Genomic DNA, 14,020 nt, shown 5'->3' with positions numbered 1-14,020 from the left:
TGGCTTTTAAGTCTGGTTTTATTTAATTGCAACTTGATTCTGATTTTGTACGAATGCTTTTCTGAATCACCCGTCCCCAAGGGGTTAAAGTGACATCACCGCATCTAATCCGTGACACATGACATGATGTAGCGAATTTTTGATGATCACGAATTTGAGCCTCAAGAAATTTCATTTGATCAGACCACCTTCTTGATATATACATAGCTGCCAACTTGTACGGTCTTAGAGAAATAATTTTCGTACCGGTAGCAACATAAAAATTTTGATGCAATAAATTGAAAAGTTTGAAAACAAGCTTTTTAAACTACCACGATTAATTTAATAAATAAAAATTATATATAAGCGATCGATTTGCAAGTGTGTTGTCTAATTTTTGTAGTGTAATTCTAGTAGGTCTAATCAAAGCAATATAAATCTGAGTATTATTTTGTTAATGAATTTTTTTATTATCTTGTCGTTTCTCATCTTGAATTTTGCTAACTCTTCTCATATTTTGTAAATAGTTTTTTTTTTTCTTGTAAATATTGTTCCCCTACTTGTAAATATGTATTGAATTTTTCTGTACATTCAATTATTTGTTTCTTAATACCATGGCAAAGTGCCATTATTTTTTCTCTACCTTAACATGTGCCATTTAATTGTTGCATTTCATGTAATCCGTCTATTGTTTTTGCTTATTACAGGATGATTGGGAAAAAGGCCATTATTGGCCTCAGGAGCCCAGCTAGACTAAACAGAACAGAAGTTTTAATCTCAAAAAAGGTCATTATTGGCCTCAGGAGCCCAGCTAGACTAAACAGACCAGACCAGTTTTAATTTCAGAATAAAAAGGAAAAGGGCCTTAATGGCCTCAACGCTCAGTTCCACTACAACGAACGAAGGAAGTTTTAATTTCTTTTAAATATCTAACATAAATTGCAAGAAGTTTTCTAAATAAAATTACAATTTCATTACCACTTAGAGAAATTTTTTTTAACCACCATGCAAATTGGTGGATATAGTATTAAGAACTATAAAATTGTCAATTTAGTCAGTAATTACATTTTTGTTTAGGTAATTAAATTATATAACAATTAATTAGACAATTAATTATATTTTTGACTCATCAACATATCTGGATGAGTCAAAAGTAACATTGTACTTTCCTAAACTATCAATTTTATAAGAAAATCTAAAAAACCCAAATTCGTTTATGAAAACATAAGCAAATCAGTAATCATACTTTGTATTATTCATGACCAAAATTTAGAATTGGCCTTTTTAATCGGATTTATGGTATGTTTTAAATTCCCGTAAATAAAAATTTCTTATAATAATATTAAAGCAAATAAATATAGAAAAGACTTCCATAAATAGAAACATATTAATAAATTATTTATGATAAATAATTCTTGAAAAATAAGATAATTTAGCATCATACAATATTTTTTTGCTCAAATTATGTAATATAACGAATAATAATAAAATAAATTCCGAATATATTTCTCACATAGACGCCCGAATTAAAATACTGAGATAACGTGAAAAGGCTTTTATTTTTAGTAATATGTTTACATTTAAAGTAAGTAAACATTAGCAATCACTTCAAACTATATAAATAAAAAAAAGTGGGTGGAGTCCCTCCTCGCGGATGAAGTTAAACTTTGTAACCTGCGACGTTAATTGTAGAAGAATCAGCAGTCGTAGAAGGATCACTAGTTCTATTCAACGACTCTTTTTCCTGCTCCCTATTAAATTATATGTGTATCATAACAAACTAAAAAAATATTTATAGAAAAACAATACTTTTATGACTTTTATTATTATTATGCTAGTGAGAACCAAAACAATATGGAAATGAATGAGGGAAAACTGGATCCTACCACGTGATTTCCCGGCCAATAAAAATGTAGCGTTAAACGTTTAACGCTTCCTTGTTGGAAGTCGCATAAGAAGTATAACTTCAATAAAAAACATAACCACTTAACTTCCTAATTAATTGATTTAATTCAACTTGAGATAAAGCGATTAAGCTTAACCAAACCATGTGATTTAAATCAGATTTAATTGGATACCTTAAGACCACGACACGTGTGTATCGAATCTGATTGTCATCTCAATCAGCCAACGCCACGATTTACTTACGATGACGTCACTAGCAAATATCCAATTTTGTAAAAGTTCTTTCAAAAAATATTTTGTGATAAATACAAAGGATTTTATTAACCAAATTTATTCAGATTAATGAAATCATGTTAATGCAACTATTTTTCTTGCGTATATTTTTCTTTTCCATGACAAAAATAATAACTGGGAAATAACAAGTTAATTGAAATCAAAAAATAACACGTTTTGTGTGTAATAAATACGTACAAAAGCTTTTTTTTTCTTTCCTCATACTTCTACGTGTATGAGAGAAATGGTAGTATATTAAGTTTGTTTTATGAACTAATTTGGATTTTTTTTTCTTTTTGACAAGTGCATTTTTAATTCAAATCAAATTGATATTTTACGGTAGCATATATATTTTAAGATATTTCTTTGAGGTTTTGATAAAGTACTTTATAGAATAAAATAGGCCGGGATAGCCTGGTCGGTAGGGCGTTGGGCCCATGTCCGAGAACCCAGCCCGCCGTGACTGATGCGCGTTAAATCTGTCGAGTCGCAAAAGTCCTCCATGTTCCCATAACAAATCAATACCTCTGGGGGTACTGGATTGGAGATCGATCGTTCTCTGATTCAGGTCAAAATTACGATCTGTGGATGTATGAATGGGTCCACCATATAAACGGGTGCGACGTATGGTGTGGCAGAAGTCGAATTCTTGGCCATAGATGACGCCACTGGAAAACAAGAACAATCGCACCCCCTCTGCCTAAACAGGCATACGTCAACCACAACAACACAGAATAAAATATTCATTCCACCGTTCAAAAATCATAAAGTGTATCTTTTCTCCCCTACTGAATATTATGGTATTTACTTCCTTATGATTATAATATTTATTAAGCTTTTTGAAAAGAACCCGGTCTGTAAACTATAACGATGATTTTATAGCTATCTTTACAGCGAAAATCGACTTCTTGAGAAGAGATCTCTGAGAGCTTTGGTGACTCAGGAGATATTGCGCTCACTTCAAAATGAGGTGAACCCAGGTTCGAATCCCAGCGGTTGCTGGTTGATACGAATTCTGCTCTAGGCTTGCACCGACCACAAAGCTGACGTGAAATATCATCAGTGGTTGACGGATAACGAGTTACAATCCCCTTGCCGTCTGGCTTACCGTGGTAGGTTTTCGTAGTTTTCCTCTCTATGTTACGCATTTGCAGGTGAGTTCCATCAAGAAGCTAGTTTGTCAAAATGATTGATCCAGAAGTTTCCTTGCCCTCTGAGCTGGGTTCAAAATTACGAGTCTATGGAGTTGAACATCGATAACCGTCAACTCAGAATTGGGTCAGCTCTTCAACGCCGTTTATAAAAATATTAAAATAAAAATAGAAACTTGTTGGGAAACTGCACTAAAATAAAATATATGCATGCAATATACAAGCAATAGGTTAATCATAGTATTACATCTTTATCAGAGATGCCAACTGCTCCGCACACGCCAAAATAATTAAAAAAAATCGGTAAATATCTACAGAGTAAATTTTGCAAATACTTGACTATTTTTGCTTGTGGTAGAATGGTAGAAATCATATAAATCTCGGTGCGCTGCCGCGATTCGGCATTAACCGATTCATCTGTAGTAGTAATTCGATGATGAGGAGTAGTGAGGTGGAATGGAGATGGGGGGAAGAGGTGGTGCTTAGCAGCAAAAATCGAGAGTGTATTTCGTGTGTTAGTGTGATTCTTGTAGNAGAATCTAAATTGATAAACTACCACTTTAAAATATATATTTGCTGTCCGGAGCAAGTTGGCATCTCTGCTTTATTATATGCCTCCCTCTAAGCTTGTAACCACCCTGAATTTGCTGGAAAAAAATTTACCTGTACAGTCCAAAATCAAATTTTTTTTATATAGATTTGATGAAGCATTAATTTTACTACCATTTCAAAAGTTCAAGTAAAATCTCCCGTTAAATTGGGGAAACATAGAGCTGTCAACAATTACGTTTTTTGTGCATTATTTTACAGAATGGTAGAAGAAACTAAAAATTCTAGAGTTTTGGTTCTTTTTTCTATGAACTTCTGGATCCTTCCCAAAAAGTGGTGTGGAAAATAAAAAGTTTACCAAATTAAAGGATCATACATTAAATTTTACTACACCTAGAATCTACTTCCTAAAATCTGTCTCTTCAGGACGCATAAGAGCTAAAGCTCTGACTTTAATAGACATTACGTGTAACAAGCACCTATATAAATGTGTAAAAGTCTAAATTGTAAAATGAAATCGCATGCTAACACAACAGGCTTTTTTAATAATTAAACACAAATATTTTTCAGATATAATTACGGCAATGGAAAGATTTTAAATAAAATAAACTTTGTTTAATTTAAAAAGTGGTAATGTTTTATTTTGATTTTAGTTCATTTATAAAATCAAAATTATAACGATAAAGCATAAAATTTTCTATAGCTTCAAATGTTCGTAAATTTCCCCAAAATTCTTTGTATTACTGTCTCTTATTCTGAAATAATTCACTAAATGTCTTTATGATAAAAAAAAAAAGGTAAGAACAGGTTTGCGAGTACATTAATCGGAAATTTATGACATAGTTCTCATTTCATCCAGATTTATCGATCTTGAAAAAAAAAACTGGAACAAAAATTTAATAAATATGCAAGTCAAATCGGTCTTCAAATTGATAAGAATAAAACAAAAATCAGGAGAATAAACTCAAAATCTAATAACAAAATAAATTCTAAAGAAATTGATTCTTTGACATACGTTGGGATAACAGTAAATAAACTAGAAGGCAACAACGATGATGTAAACCAAAAAATCTTAAAAGCTTGAACCTGTTTCAGAATACAAAATATAAGTGTTTGTTGAAAAGTATGGGTTGAACAAGTATCATTTAATGCTGTTGTTCAACCCATACTTTTGTATGATGCTGAATGTTGGAAACTCCGAAAAACGGGAATAGAAAAACTGGTAACATGCCAGAACAAATGTTTAAGAATAATTTTTAAGATTTTCCTGCCAAAAAACTATTTCAAATAAAGATTTATTAATAAAAAACAAAATTGAAATTTTTTACCCTTTCATGAGAAATTTTTGAAGAGAAGATGCAGACGGATTGGTCATCTCCTTCGTCTAAAACGAGATAGCCCTGCGCACTTGCTTGGGCACCCGATGGAAAAAGTAAAAGAGGAATGCCGAGACTTACTTGGCAAAGATACATGTACCAACAACTGTGCAAAGCAAAATTAACTGGAAAGGAGGAGGCAAGAGGACTGGGTCAGGATAAGGGTGCTTGGAAAAGGAGACTTGAGGCCTTATGTGCCAGCTGGCGCAAAGAGGATAAGTAAGTAATTGGAAATTTCCTTCTGTTCGTGACTAATTGAGTTAAAAACATTACAACTAATTAAATTCAGAACAAAGTACTTTTTCTCCTAAATATTTATATATTCGATTGCTTTTGGTCTCTCAGTGTAAGTAAGGAAAGATTTGAGTTTTCAATCTTTAATCTTTTGAATAGGAGTCATGTTCGTAAATTAAACTTTGGCTTTTAAGCGCTTAAAAGATAATGAATCATTTATGGCGTACAAATTCGGAAATCAAATAAATTTCCTTGTTTATATATTTCAAGTAAGCTATCACAACCTACTTTATTGAATTTGGGCTTATAAATTGTTTTAAAATACTAAAAAATCGGAAGCATAAATGATTGCGCATGAATTACCTAAAGTATTAGTGCATCTAGAAATATACTCTGTTTTTTTTTTTGTGTTCTTTGTGCTTTTGTTCTTTAGTTATAATCATTTTAAATGTCATTCGTTCAGATGAAAAAGAAGTAAGTTTAAATGAATAAATTTTATTATCACATTAAATACAAAACTTAAACCTTCGGGAAAATCCGAGAAAGTTCACAGGTATGATAGATGAATATAAAATGAGTCGATTATTTTCCTTAACCAGGGTTTTCCAGGTCCTTGAAAAATTTTAGCAGTAGTAGGAATTTAAGGTTAATGCGCTTGAAGATATTTCTTATTTTAATATACCACTTTGTAGTTAAGTGGCTTAAAAGCTGGAATTTTCAAGCATTTATAGTTTCTTTGGAAAACAATTTATAGTGATGGTTTCACAAAAACTAAGTTATTAACATTTGTTTAACCCCTTAACGATCGGTTGATTTTCAAGAAAACGGTCATAAAAGTGTCTATTTTTTTGACTTTTGAATTTGTTTTTCGTATTTGATTAGTGCTGCAACTAGTTTAAAATAAACTAACTATCTACCTTAAAAATATCAAGGTACTGATATCAGGTGTGTAAAATGAGAAATAAAATTTTTTCCGGGTAAAAGAAATGAATTAGTCTTATTCTTATTGGCGCGTTACCACTAAACACTCCAGCCCGTCAATATCACGGGAGCGAGAAATAGCGGGCGAAATCTCACCCCGTCATTTTCAAAGAAGCGAGAAGGAAGAGGTTAATTTTGTTACCACTTCTTTAAACTTACAACGCCCGCGAGAACCCTGTTTACAACATTACTTGGCTGAATTTCTAAATTTATTAGCTTAATAAAAATAACTTAATTACAATACTTTTTTTATTATTTAAGAGTGGTACTTTTAATATTTTAATTTATTTAAAGATTTTTGCATACTCATATAAAATATAAAACCTATGATAAGTTGCACATTAAGAAACTTATGCATTAGTTCCAATAAAATAATAATAAATTATTGATGTAATTCTGTAGATGGTTTTCAATAGTAAAATTCATGCAGCAATCTCCAGATACTACCTAATTAAACAAACATGGCACTAAAACTTAAGAGGTTGCTCTATTTATCCATGATCCGCCCCATCCATACACATGCCTCACTAGTCTTGACAAATAAAACACAAACTCGGCTAAACAAATTAATAGTCTGCCAGAATAAATTACTAAGAAAGATAGTAAAATCCAGATTCGTAAGAAATGATACACTGTTTGAACTAATATAAGTAGAATTAACTCTATTAAATCACTTAAAATGCATAATACATTGTTTTTTATATAATTTTTAAAATAATGTATAATAATCAAGGTATAACAATGTTTAATATTAGAATAATGATTGTTAATGGCAACATCGGAGTGCAAAGGGTTAAACCTAATTAGTAGTGTTTTTGTGTCCTCAAAATTCCGATCAGTTTCATTTCCATTCAAATGAGTCTGCTGAATTTATTACCCCTAAATAAAAACTTTAACAAAAAATCGTAAAAATTGTCAGAATCTTTAGCGCTCGAAAACTCCTCCCAGGGAACATAAATTATCTACCACACTGATTGACATTTTTACACTTAATAAAGTGTTTAGAAACCACTTTATTTAGAGACCTCCATGTATTCTATGGTAATTGTGCAAACAGTGGGTTTTGTCTCGTAAAATCTTAGTGGTTACGTCCGTTTTTTTTCGTTTTGTTTTTCTTTTCTTTTTTTAACGTTAAAAAAAAATTAGTGTAACAGGTTAAACGAGGGTTTCCAGAGATTTAAAAAAATTTAAATAATAACAGATTTACAAAATCTATACTTTCATTTGGCTATCAGTTTAACAGTTAAAGACTTAAGGGTCGTAGAAAGAATTATAAAACGTAACGGAGAGGGATAAAGTGTGGAGAATGCAGAAATCATATAACTATGAGGAGTCTGTTCTATTAACAAAAAGTATAATGGCGTCTTCACGTTTTTTTGAATAGTGATTACTAAGGCCCGGATTTTGATGACATTTGCATTTTTTTGCATTTTTTGCATTTTTTGGACATTTTTTGTCTTTTAGAGCACTTTTTTAGATTTATAGGGCATTTTTCTTTAAATTTTGGGGCGTATTTTGCATTTTAATGCATTTTTTAAAGTTTTTTGTTAGTTTTTTCCAATTTTTATTATTTTTTATCAACTTTCATTATTACACTGGCTTCCAAACAATGAAGAAAATCTATAGGATATTAACAGGTGAAGCAAAATCTCTTCAAATTGAAGAAGAATTGTCAGTTAGTGAGACCGTCTTTTTCAAGTACGCACCTATAACATCAGTAGACGTTGAAAGAAGCTCCTGCAGGAATGAAAATTTACTTTCAGACAAGAGACGCTCGTTTACATTTCAAATTATCGAAAAACATTTAATAATCCAATGTAATTCTGATATTTAGTAATATGAGATGGAAGTTGTTATATCCATTAAAGTTTCTATACAAAATAAAAATATTTTGGTGTCAATATATTTTCCTTTTTTTGTTATTTTAGGATATAAAACATATTTTTCAAACTTTAATGAACGTAGAACAAGTATTGCATTGTTTTATATTTTTTAAATGACTCATAATAATTTTAAAGAGCGAAACATTTGTTTAATTCAATATTTTTACTTTATTTAAGGCATTTTTTGCCCAATTTTTGCATTTTTAAGGGCATTTTTTGCCCTTTTTAAGGGCATTTTTTGCACTTTTTAAGGGCATTAGTGGAGATTTTTTAGGTCATCAAAATCCGGGCTCTAGTGATTACATATACAGATTTATCAGGAGGGGTGCAGCTTTGGAAAGATATACTGTTCAGCTTTCACGAAATCTCGACTAATATTATTTTTGTCTCCTACTAAGAAAACAAGGGTAAAACCACTTCTGATGGGGGGAAATTGATGAAACATCATGATTCTTCCTACCTGCATCAAAGTGAAATAATTAATCCCATACTCTTATTGGAGGCGATTTATCCTCGTAACCACAATAATCGCCAACATCGAGTCTGTTGAAGTTCTGTGGAACTGTGCAGTTCTCCCCTTTGTTATTGATTGCATTATCACTAACCTATTTGCGTCCAGCCTCCATTTAAAAGAACGGTTTCTTTTTTCAAAAAATAAAAAAGTGGTAGCACAAACTTATTATTAGTATTCATACAGCAGGAATAAGAAATCTTTGTCTACCCTACTACATTAATAATGCAAATTATATTAACTTTATATAAAAAAATATGTACTACCATTTTATCATGATCATGATAGTTTTTATGTATATGTTATGTAGCCCTCTTTTCGTAGCCCGGCATTTTAATGGCTCAAAATTCAAAAATACCATTTTAATGAGGAAAAAATTGTCCAAACTGAGTATTAAAATTTATATCACATTAAGTTTAAATATAGCTACCTGCATATTTTAACTCTTACTTAACACGCCTAAATCCGAAAGCGCAGGCTTCGAATTTTTAATTAAGTGAAAATTAGGTTTAAAAATTTTTCAGCAACTTCATTACAAAAGAGATACTAGTTTTTTCAGTTGCGTTTGAACAATGTTTTAAATCATTAGCCTGACACCACTTTTTAAATGTTGTCATTTATAAATCGTTAACTCAACTAATATAAGATGCATGTCAACATCTGTCCAGCATTTGAATAATATTGTCACAACAGCCATTAATAATTAGTGTAGTAGTAGTATAACTTTATTTACGCCATACTAGAGCTGCACAATTGGCTATTATTGGCGACGTTCTGGGAAACACACTTAAGGATGATCCGAAAACATGTCATTACAATTTTGATGCACTGCAGAGGAGATGGCTTCCCCGTTTCGCTCGCCCGAAGATTTGCGCGTGAAGTCGGGCACTTAACGGCATAACAATCTAACGAGGATCAATACCGCACACCCTCGGTTCCTTCGAAAGCTGATCAAAGCGGTCACCCATCCACTAACTCACTGTTTCTCAAAGTGTGGTACGCGTACCCCCAGGGGTACGGAAACAGTTTAGCGGGGGTACGCGTTCTTATGCGAAATATCTTGCAACAAACGAAAATTTGAAGAAATTTTATTTAAAAACAAAGCTGGTCATGAAAATTTACGATTACGTATTTTTCTATTGACTATTTTTTGCAGAGTTAATGGTTAATAATTAGTGGTGTCAAGAGCCAGTTGCGATTTTTAACTTTAGTGTAATTTTTTCATGGCAAAAAATAGATTAATTTTTTTTTTTTATTAGTGGTACACAGAAAAATTTAGAAAGGGTACAGAAAAGTCATAAGTTTGGGAAACACTACGCTAACTGAACGCTGGCAGTGATGCTTGACTTCAGTGATCTACTGGGAAACGTGACTTACGATGTGAGGCAACAATTATTGAAATTGCTTTATACTTCTAAATATTCTTAAACTTCATAGTTAAAAAGTGCTAAGTAAAGATTTTTGATATCGGTGAAATATATTGCTATTTTAATTCATTTATTCCCAGACACAAAAAATAACCAAGATAGAGGGTGTTCTCAAGTTCTACTGACAAATTCTAGGGAAAAGGCACAGAGAGGGTGAAAACAAGCGATAAAACATGGAGCCCCAAACTACATAGAGAGGATGAAAATCGCGAAAAACCCATGCAAAATCAAAGTCAAGCTGGAAAACAAATACAAACTTTCAAACTACAAAAATATTTAATTGGTTAATTATTACGCGAGATGTCCAAAGTGGCACTTACTGACATCAGAGTTAGCCTGCGTTATTCAAAATCTTCGCCCTCTCAACCTGGTTTTCATTTCGTTGATACGTTTTACTACCCTTTTAAATTACTCAGTCAAATTTTGTAACCTTCTGCATGTAAAAGAGCTACTTGAAAAAACTTGTAACGCATATTTGTTTTTTCTAATTTAATATATCTTTCAGTTACATAATATTTAAAGCACCATACTTAGACTTCAGATACAAATATAAATATTTTTATTATTAATATACTATGGAAAACAGAATTACAGTCAAACCCCGCTATAGTGAACACGACTTATAGTGAACTCCCGGATATAGTGAACGAAATGCTCGGTCCCGTGCCTTGCTATACTCGTATAATGTTATTTTTAGTGGATATAGTGAACCAAAAAAGTGAGGAAGTTGGATATAATGAACTTTTTTCTGTCTTCGACTGATTCCCCTCCCCCATTTTCTTTGTAATAATTTTGAAATTTGTACTTCAAAATAAATACATATGCCGATTTTTAAAATCATCTTTAGAAACTACTTTTATATGCTCGAATGGCAGGTTAGACATGTTTAAAAAGGGGAATAGCAGAAATTCAGGAAAAATTATCTGAGAGTCGGGAAGTGTTTCCATATCTGATGTTGAGGATTGCTCATCAGCTAAAGATTACTAATTTTTATTTGTACGCAACACGAAGGGTGATGAAAAATAACACATTTTTTGCTACTTCATAATATTTTTCACTCATTTGTATGAATATAATGTAATAAAAGGGAGGAGTTTGGGCACCATTAGTGAAATTGCCTGCGCAACGGATATAGTGAACTCCCGGTTATAGTGAACCGAAATTTCGGTCCGTTGAAGGTTCACTATAGCGGGGTTTGACTGTATTTGGTTTCTGCAAAATCAATCTTAATAATGAAACACTTGTGCAATCATTTTTCGAAGGAACTTTCTTTTTTTATAAGGACGCAATGCACAAAATTGTTAATAAATTCGGATAGTGCTCAAAATAAAGAAAATTGAATGCTTGATACTTTATAAGTACTTGAAGAGATTTATTTTGAGCGGCTTTTTACTATTACTTTTCTCTTAAAATCAGATTCAGATTATTCTTACTTATTATAGAAACATTAAAGCTTTCTCGCAACAGCCCGTTGTAGGCCAGGGATGTCATGGCTGGTTAGGCTTCACTATTTCGTGACAAAGAGCTGGTACGCGAAAACAACATACTGGCAACATACTCATATTTGTGCAAACTGATAACAATTGATCTAAAATTTGGAGGACTTCAAGCCGCCACTGAATGTTTCACAGTGACTCAAAGTAAGTATAAATGTTTATTAGTTGTGATCAATTCTCTCAGCAAAATAATAAAAGCAATTTTGTCATTAATTTTAAAAAAGTACTGTTATGAATTGCCAAGACATACGATCCTTTTACTTTAAAGTCTCGCGAACATTATTTTATAAATGATAACAGCGATGAACTTTTCTTCGATAAGTGGATACATGCTCCTCTTTTGTTTTTATTTTTCAGAAAATTCCTCCTTTTTTACGTACTTTTAGGAAATTCCTTTCTTTGTTATTTTCTTGCTGAAAATTATACCTTTATTTTCTCTCTGAAAACAACACCCGCTTTTTTTCAAAAAATCCCCCCCCCCTTTTTTTCAAAAAATCTTCCCTTTTTTATGAAAATTCCATCCATATATTCTGCTTGAAAATTTTCTCTTTTTTTTTTTCACTCTTCCCCCTTTCTGTTTTTATCCCCGATCCATCCTGCTTTTTTTTTGCTTTTACCCTGAAAATTCTTTCCCTTTCAATTTTCAGCTAGAAAGTTTCCCCATTTTTGTTTCCCTCCTCAAAATCCGATCTTTTTTTTTTTTTTTTCGAAAAATCCTCTTTTGTTTTCTTTTCGAAAATTCCCTCGTTTAATATTTTCTGCATAAACCCCTCTTTTGTTTTTCTTTTTCTAAAAAAATTCTCGTTTTTTTTTTGTTGAAAATTTCCCCTGATTTGTTTTCTTCTAAGAAAAAATACAAAAATTAAGATTATAAATAAAAGCACCTTCCAGTGAAGTTTATAAATTTTCTCTGAAACAACACATGCCTTTTTTTTTCTTTTTATTTATTTATTTATTTATTTTTTTTGCTCTCGTTTTGAAAATACCTCCCTTTTTTTTCCTCAGTGGACCTCCCAAAAGGAACGTGAAAGGATAAGCTTAATTCAAAATTATCTTCCAGCAAATTTTCCAGGGTGCGCGAGAACATATTCTAATTTCCCTTCCGCTCTTTTTCCTTTTTTAAAAATACCCCTTTTTTTTACACCTCTAAACGGCAAAAAAAATAAATTAATTAATTAATAAAAGAAAAATTATTTTTACAAATATTTTATATGCGGCAAATTTTTTTCTAAATGATTCTCGTAATTATTCGTTAAAAAAAAATAAAACTATAGATTTTTTTTTCTCGGATACTGAAATTGTAAGCTTATATTTCCCTTTTTAATTTTTCTCTATTAAATATTTTTTAATGAATTATATTATAATTTAAACATGGCAATAACTTCTTTTAATTAAATTTATTTTTCCTCTTCATCAAATTTAAACTTGTCATTAACTTTTATCTTACTTTTCTCATGTCGGCATTAGGTTAAAAGGTTTTTAAAAACATCAAATGCAATTTAATAAAACTGAAAATAAAATATATATATTTATCCATTTTCACTCACCCCAAAACAGCGAATCATTCTGTTCGAACTAATTTAACTTCAATTCTTCATCTTGAATGACTTTCTCTAAATAAATCCATGATGCACCCTACCGCAAGTTCACTATTTTACAAACGCTGAATGAAAAAAACGTGTTCTTAAACATGAATCGGGCACACATATCAATAAATAACGCAAGTGTGTCGGCGAGTCCCCACAATTAATGGAAGTAGGACCAACTGGTTTCGCGCTTCCTCGCTTTCACATAGAGAATCTGGTTTTTCAACAAGGTTGCCAGTTGGCGATCTTTTTCATACATTAAAAGCTCATTAACTAAGAGAACATTGGACGAACCTAACGGGACATTTTTATTACCATCATTCAAAACTGGATAGCTGAATTTGAATGAATAGTAATGAGATTGGTGTCTATATGAGAACGCGTCTCTTCAATAGGCTATAAAGTAGAGGAACGCGTCTCTTCAATAGGCTATAAAGTAGAGGAACGCGTTTCTGGTTCTGAAGAACAAAGGCATAGCTTTAAATCAGGCTTTCTCTTGTTGTAATTAAGAGGATGCTATTCCACAATAAAAACTTTTCATCTCAAATACTCTTTCACCTCAATTACAAGTAATTCAAAATTAAAATAATAGAACAAGTACGTTCAGACGAAACTAGAGTAAGCCATGTAATTTCAAATAGAGAAAAGAAATTCTCAAAATAACAAATT

At 31.5% G+C, this 14,020-nt stretch overlaps 1 protein-coding gene across 1 annotated transcript in view; it reads right to left on the bottom strand.

Annotated features, from left to right (window-relative positions):
* LOC107455231 (uncharacterized) overlaps positions 1–13,567 on the bottom strand; it is a 64,505-nt gene extending 50,938 nt beyond the window's left edge. The window contains exon 1 of the mRNA XM_016072735.4: positions 13,313–13,567. Coding sequence (XP_015928221.1) covers positions 13,313–13,330 — 18 coding nt within the window. The 5' untranslated portion in view covers positions 13,331–13,567. The remainder of the gene's footprint in view (positions 1–13,312) is intronic.
* Positions 13,568–14,020: the final 453 nt, after the last annotated feature.

The sequence above is a fragment of the Parasteatoda tepidariorum genome, chromosome 9 (genome assembly GCF_043381705.1).
Source record: "Parasteatoda tepidariorum isolate YZ-2023 chromosome 9, CAS_Ptep_4.0, whole genome shotgun sequence".
NCBI lineage: Eukaryota > Metazoa > Arthropoda > Arachnida > Araneae > Theridiidae > Parasteatoda > Parasteatoda tepidariorum.
The sequence above is the reverse complement of the archived record's forward strand: the minus strand, read 5'-3'. Positions and strand labels throughout refer to the sequence as shown.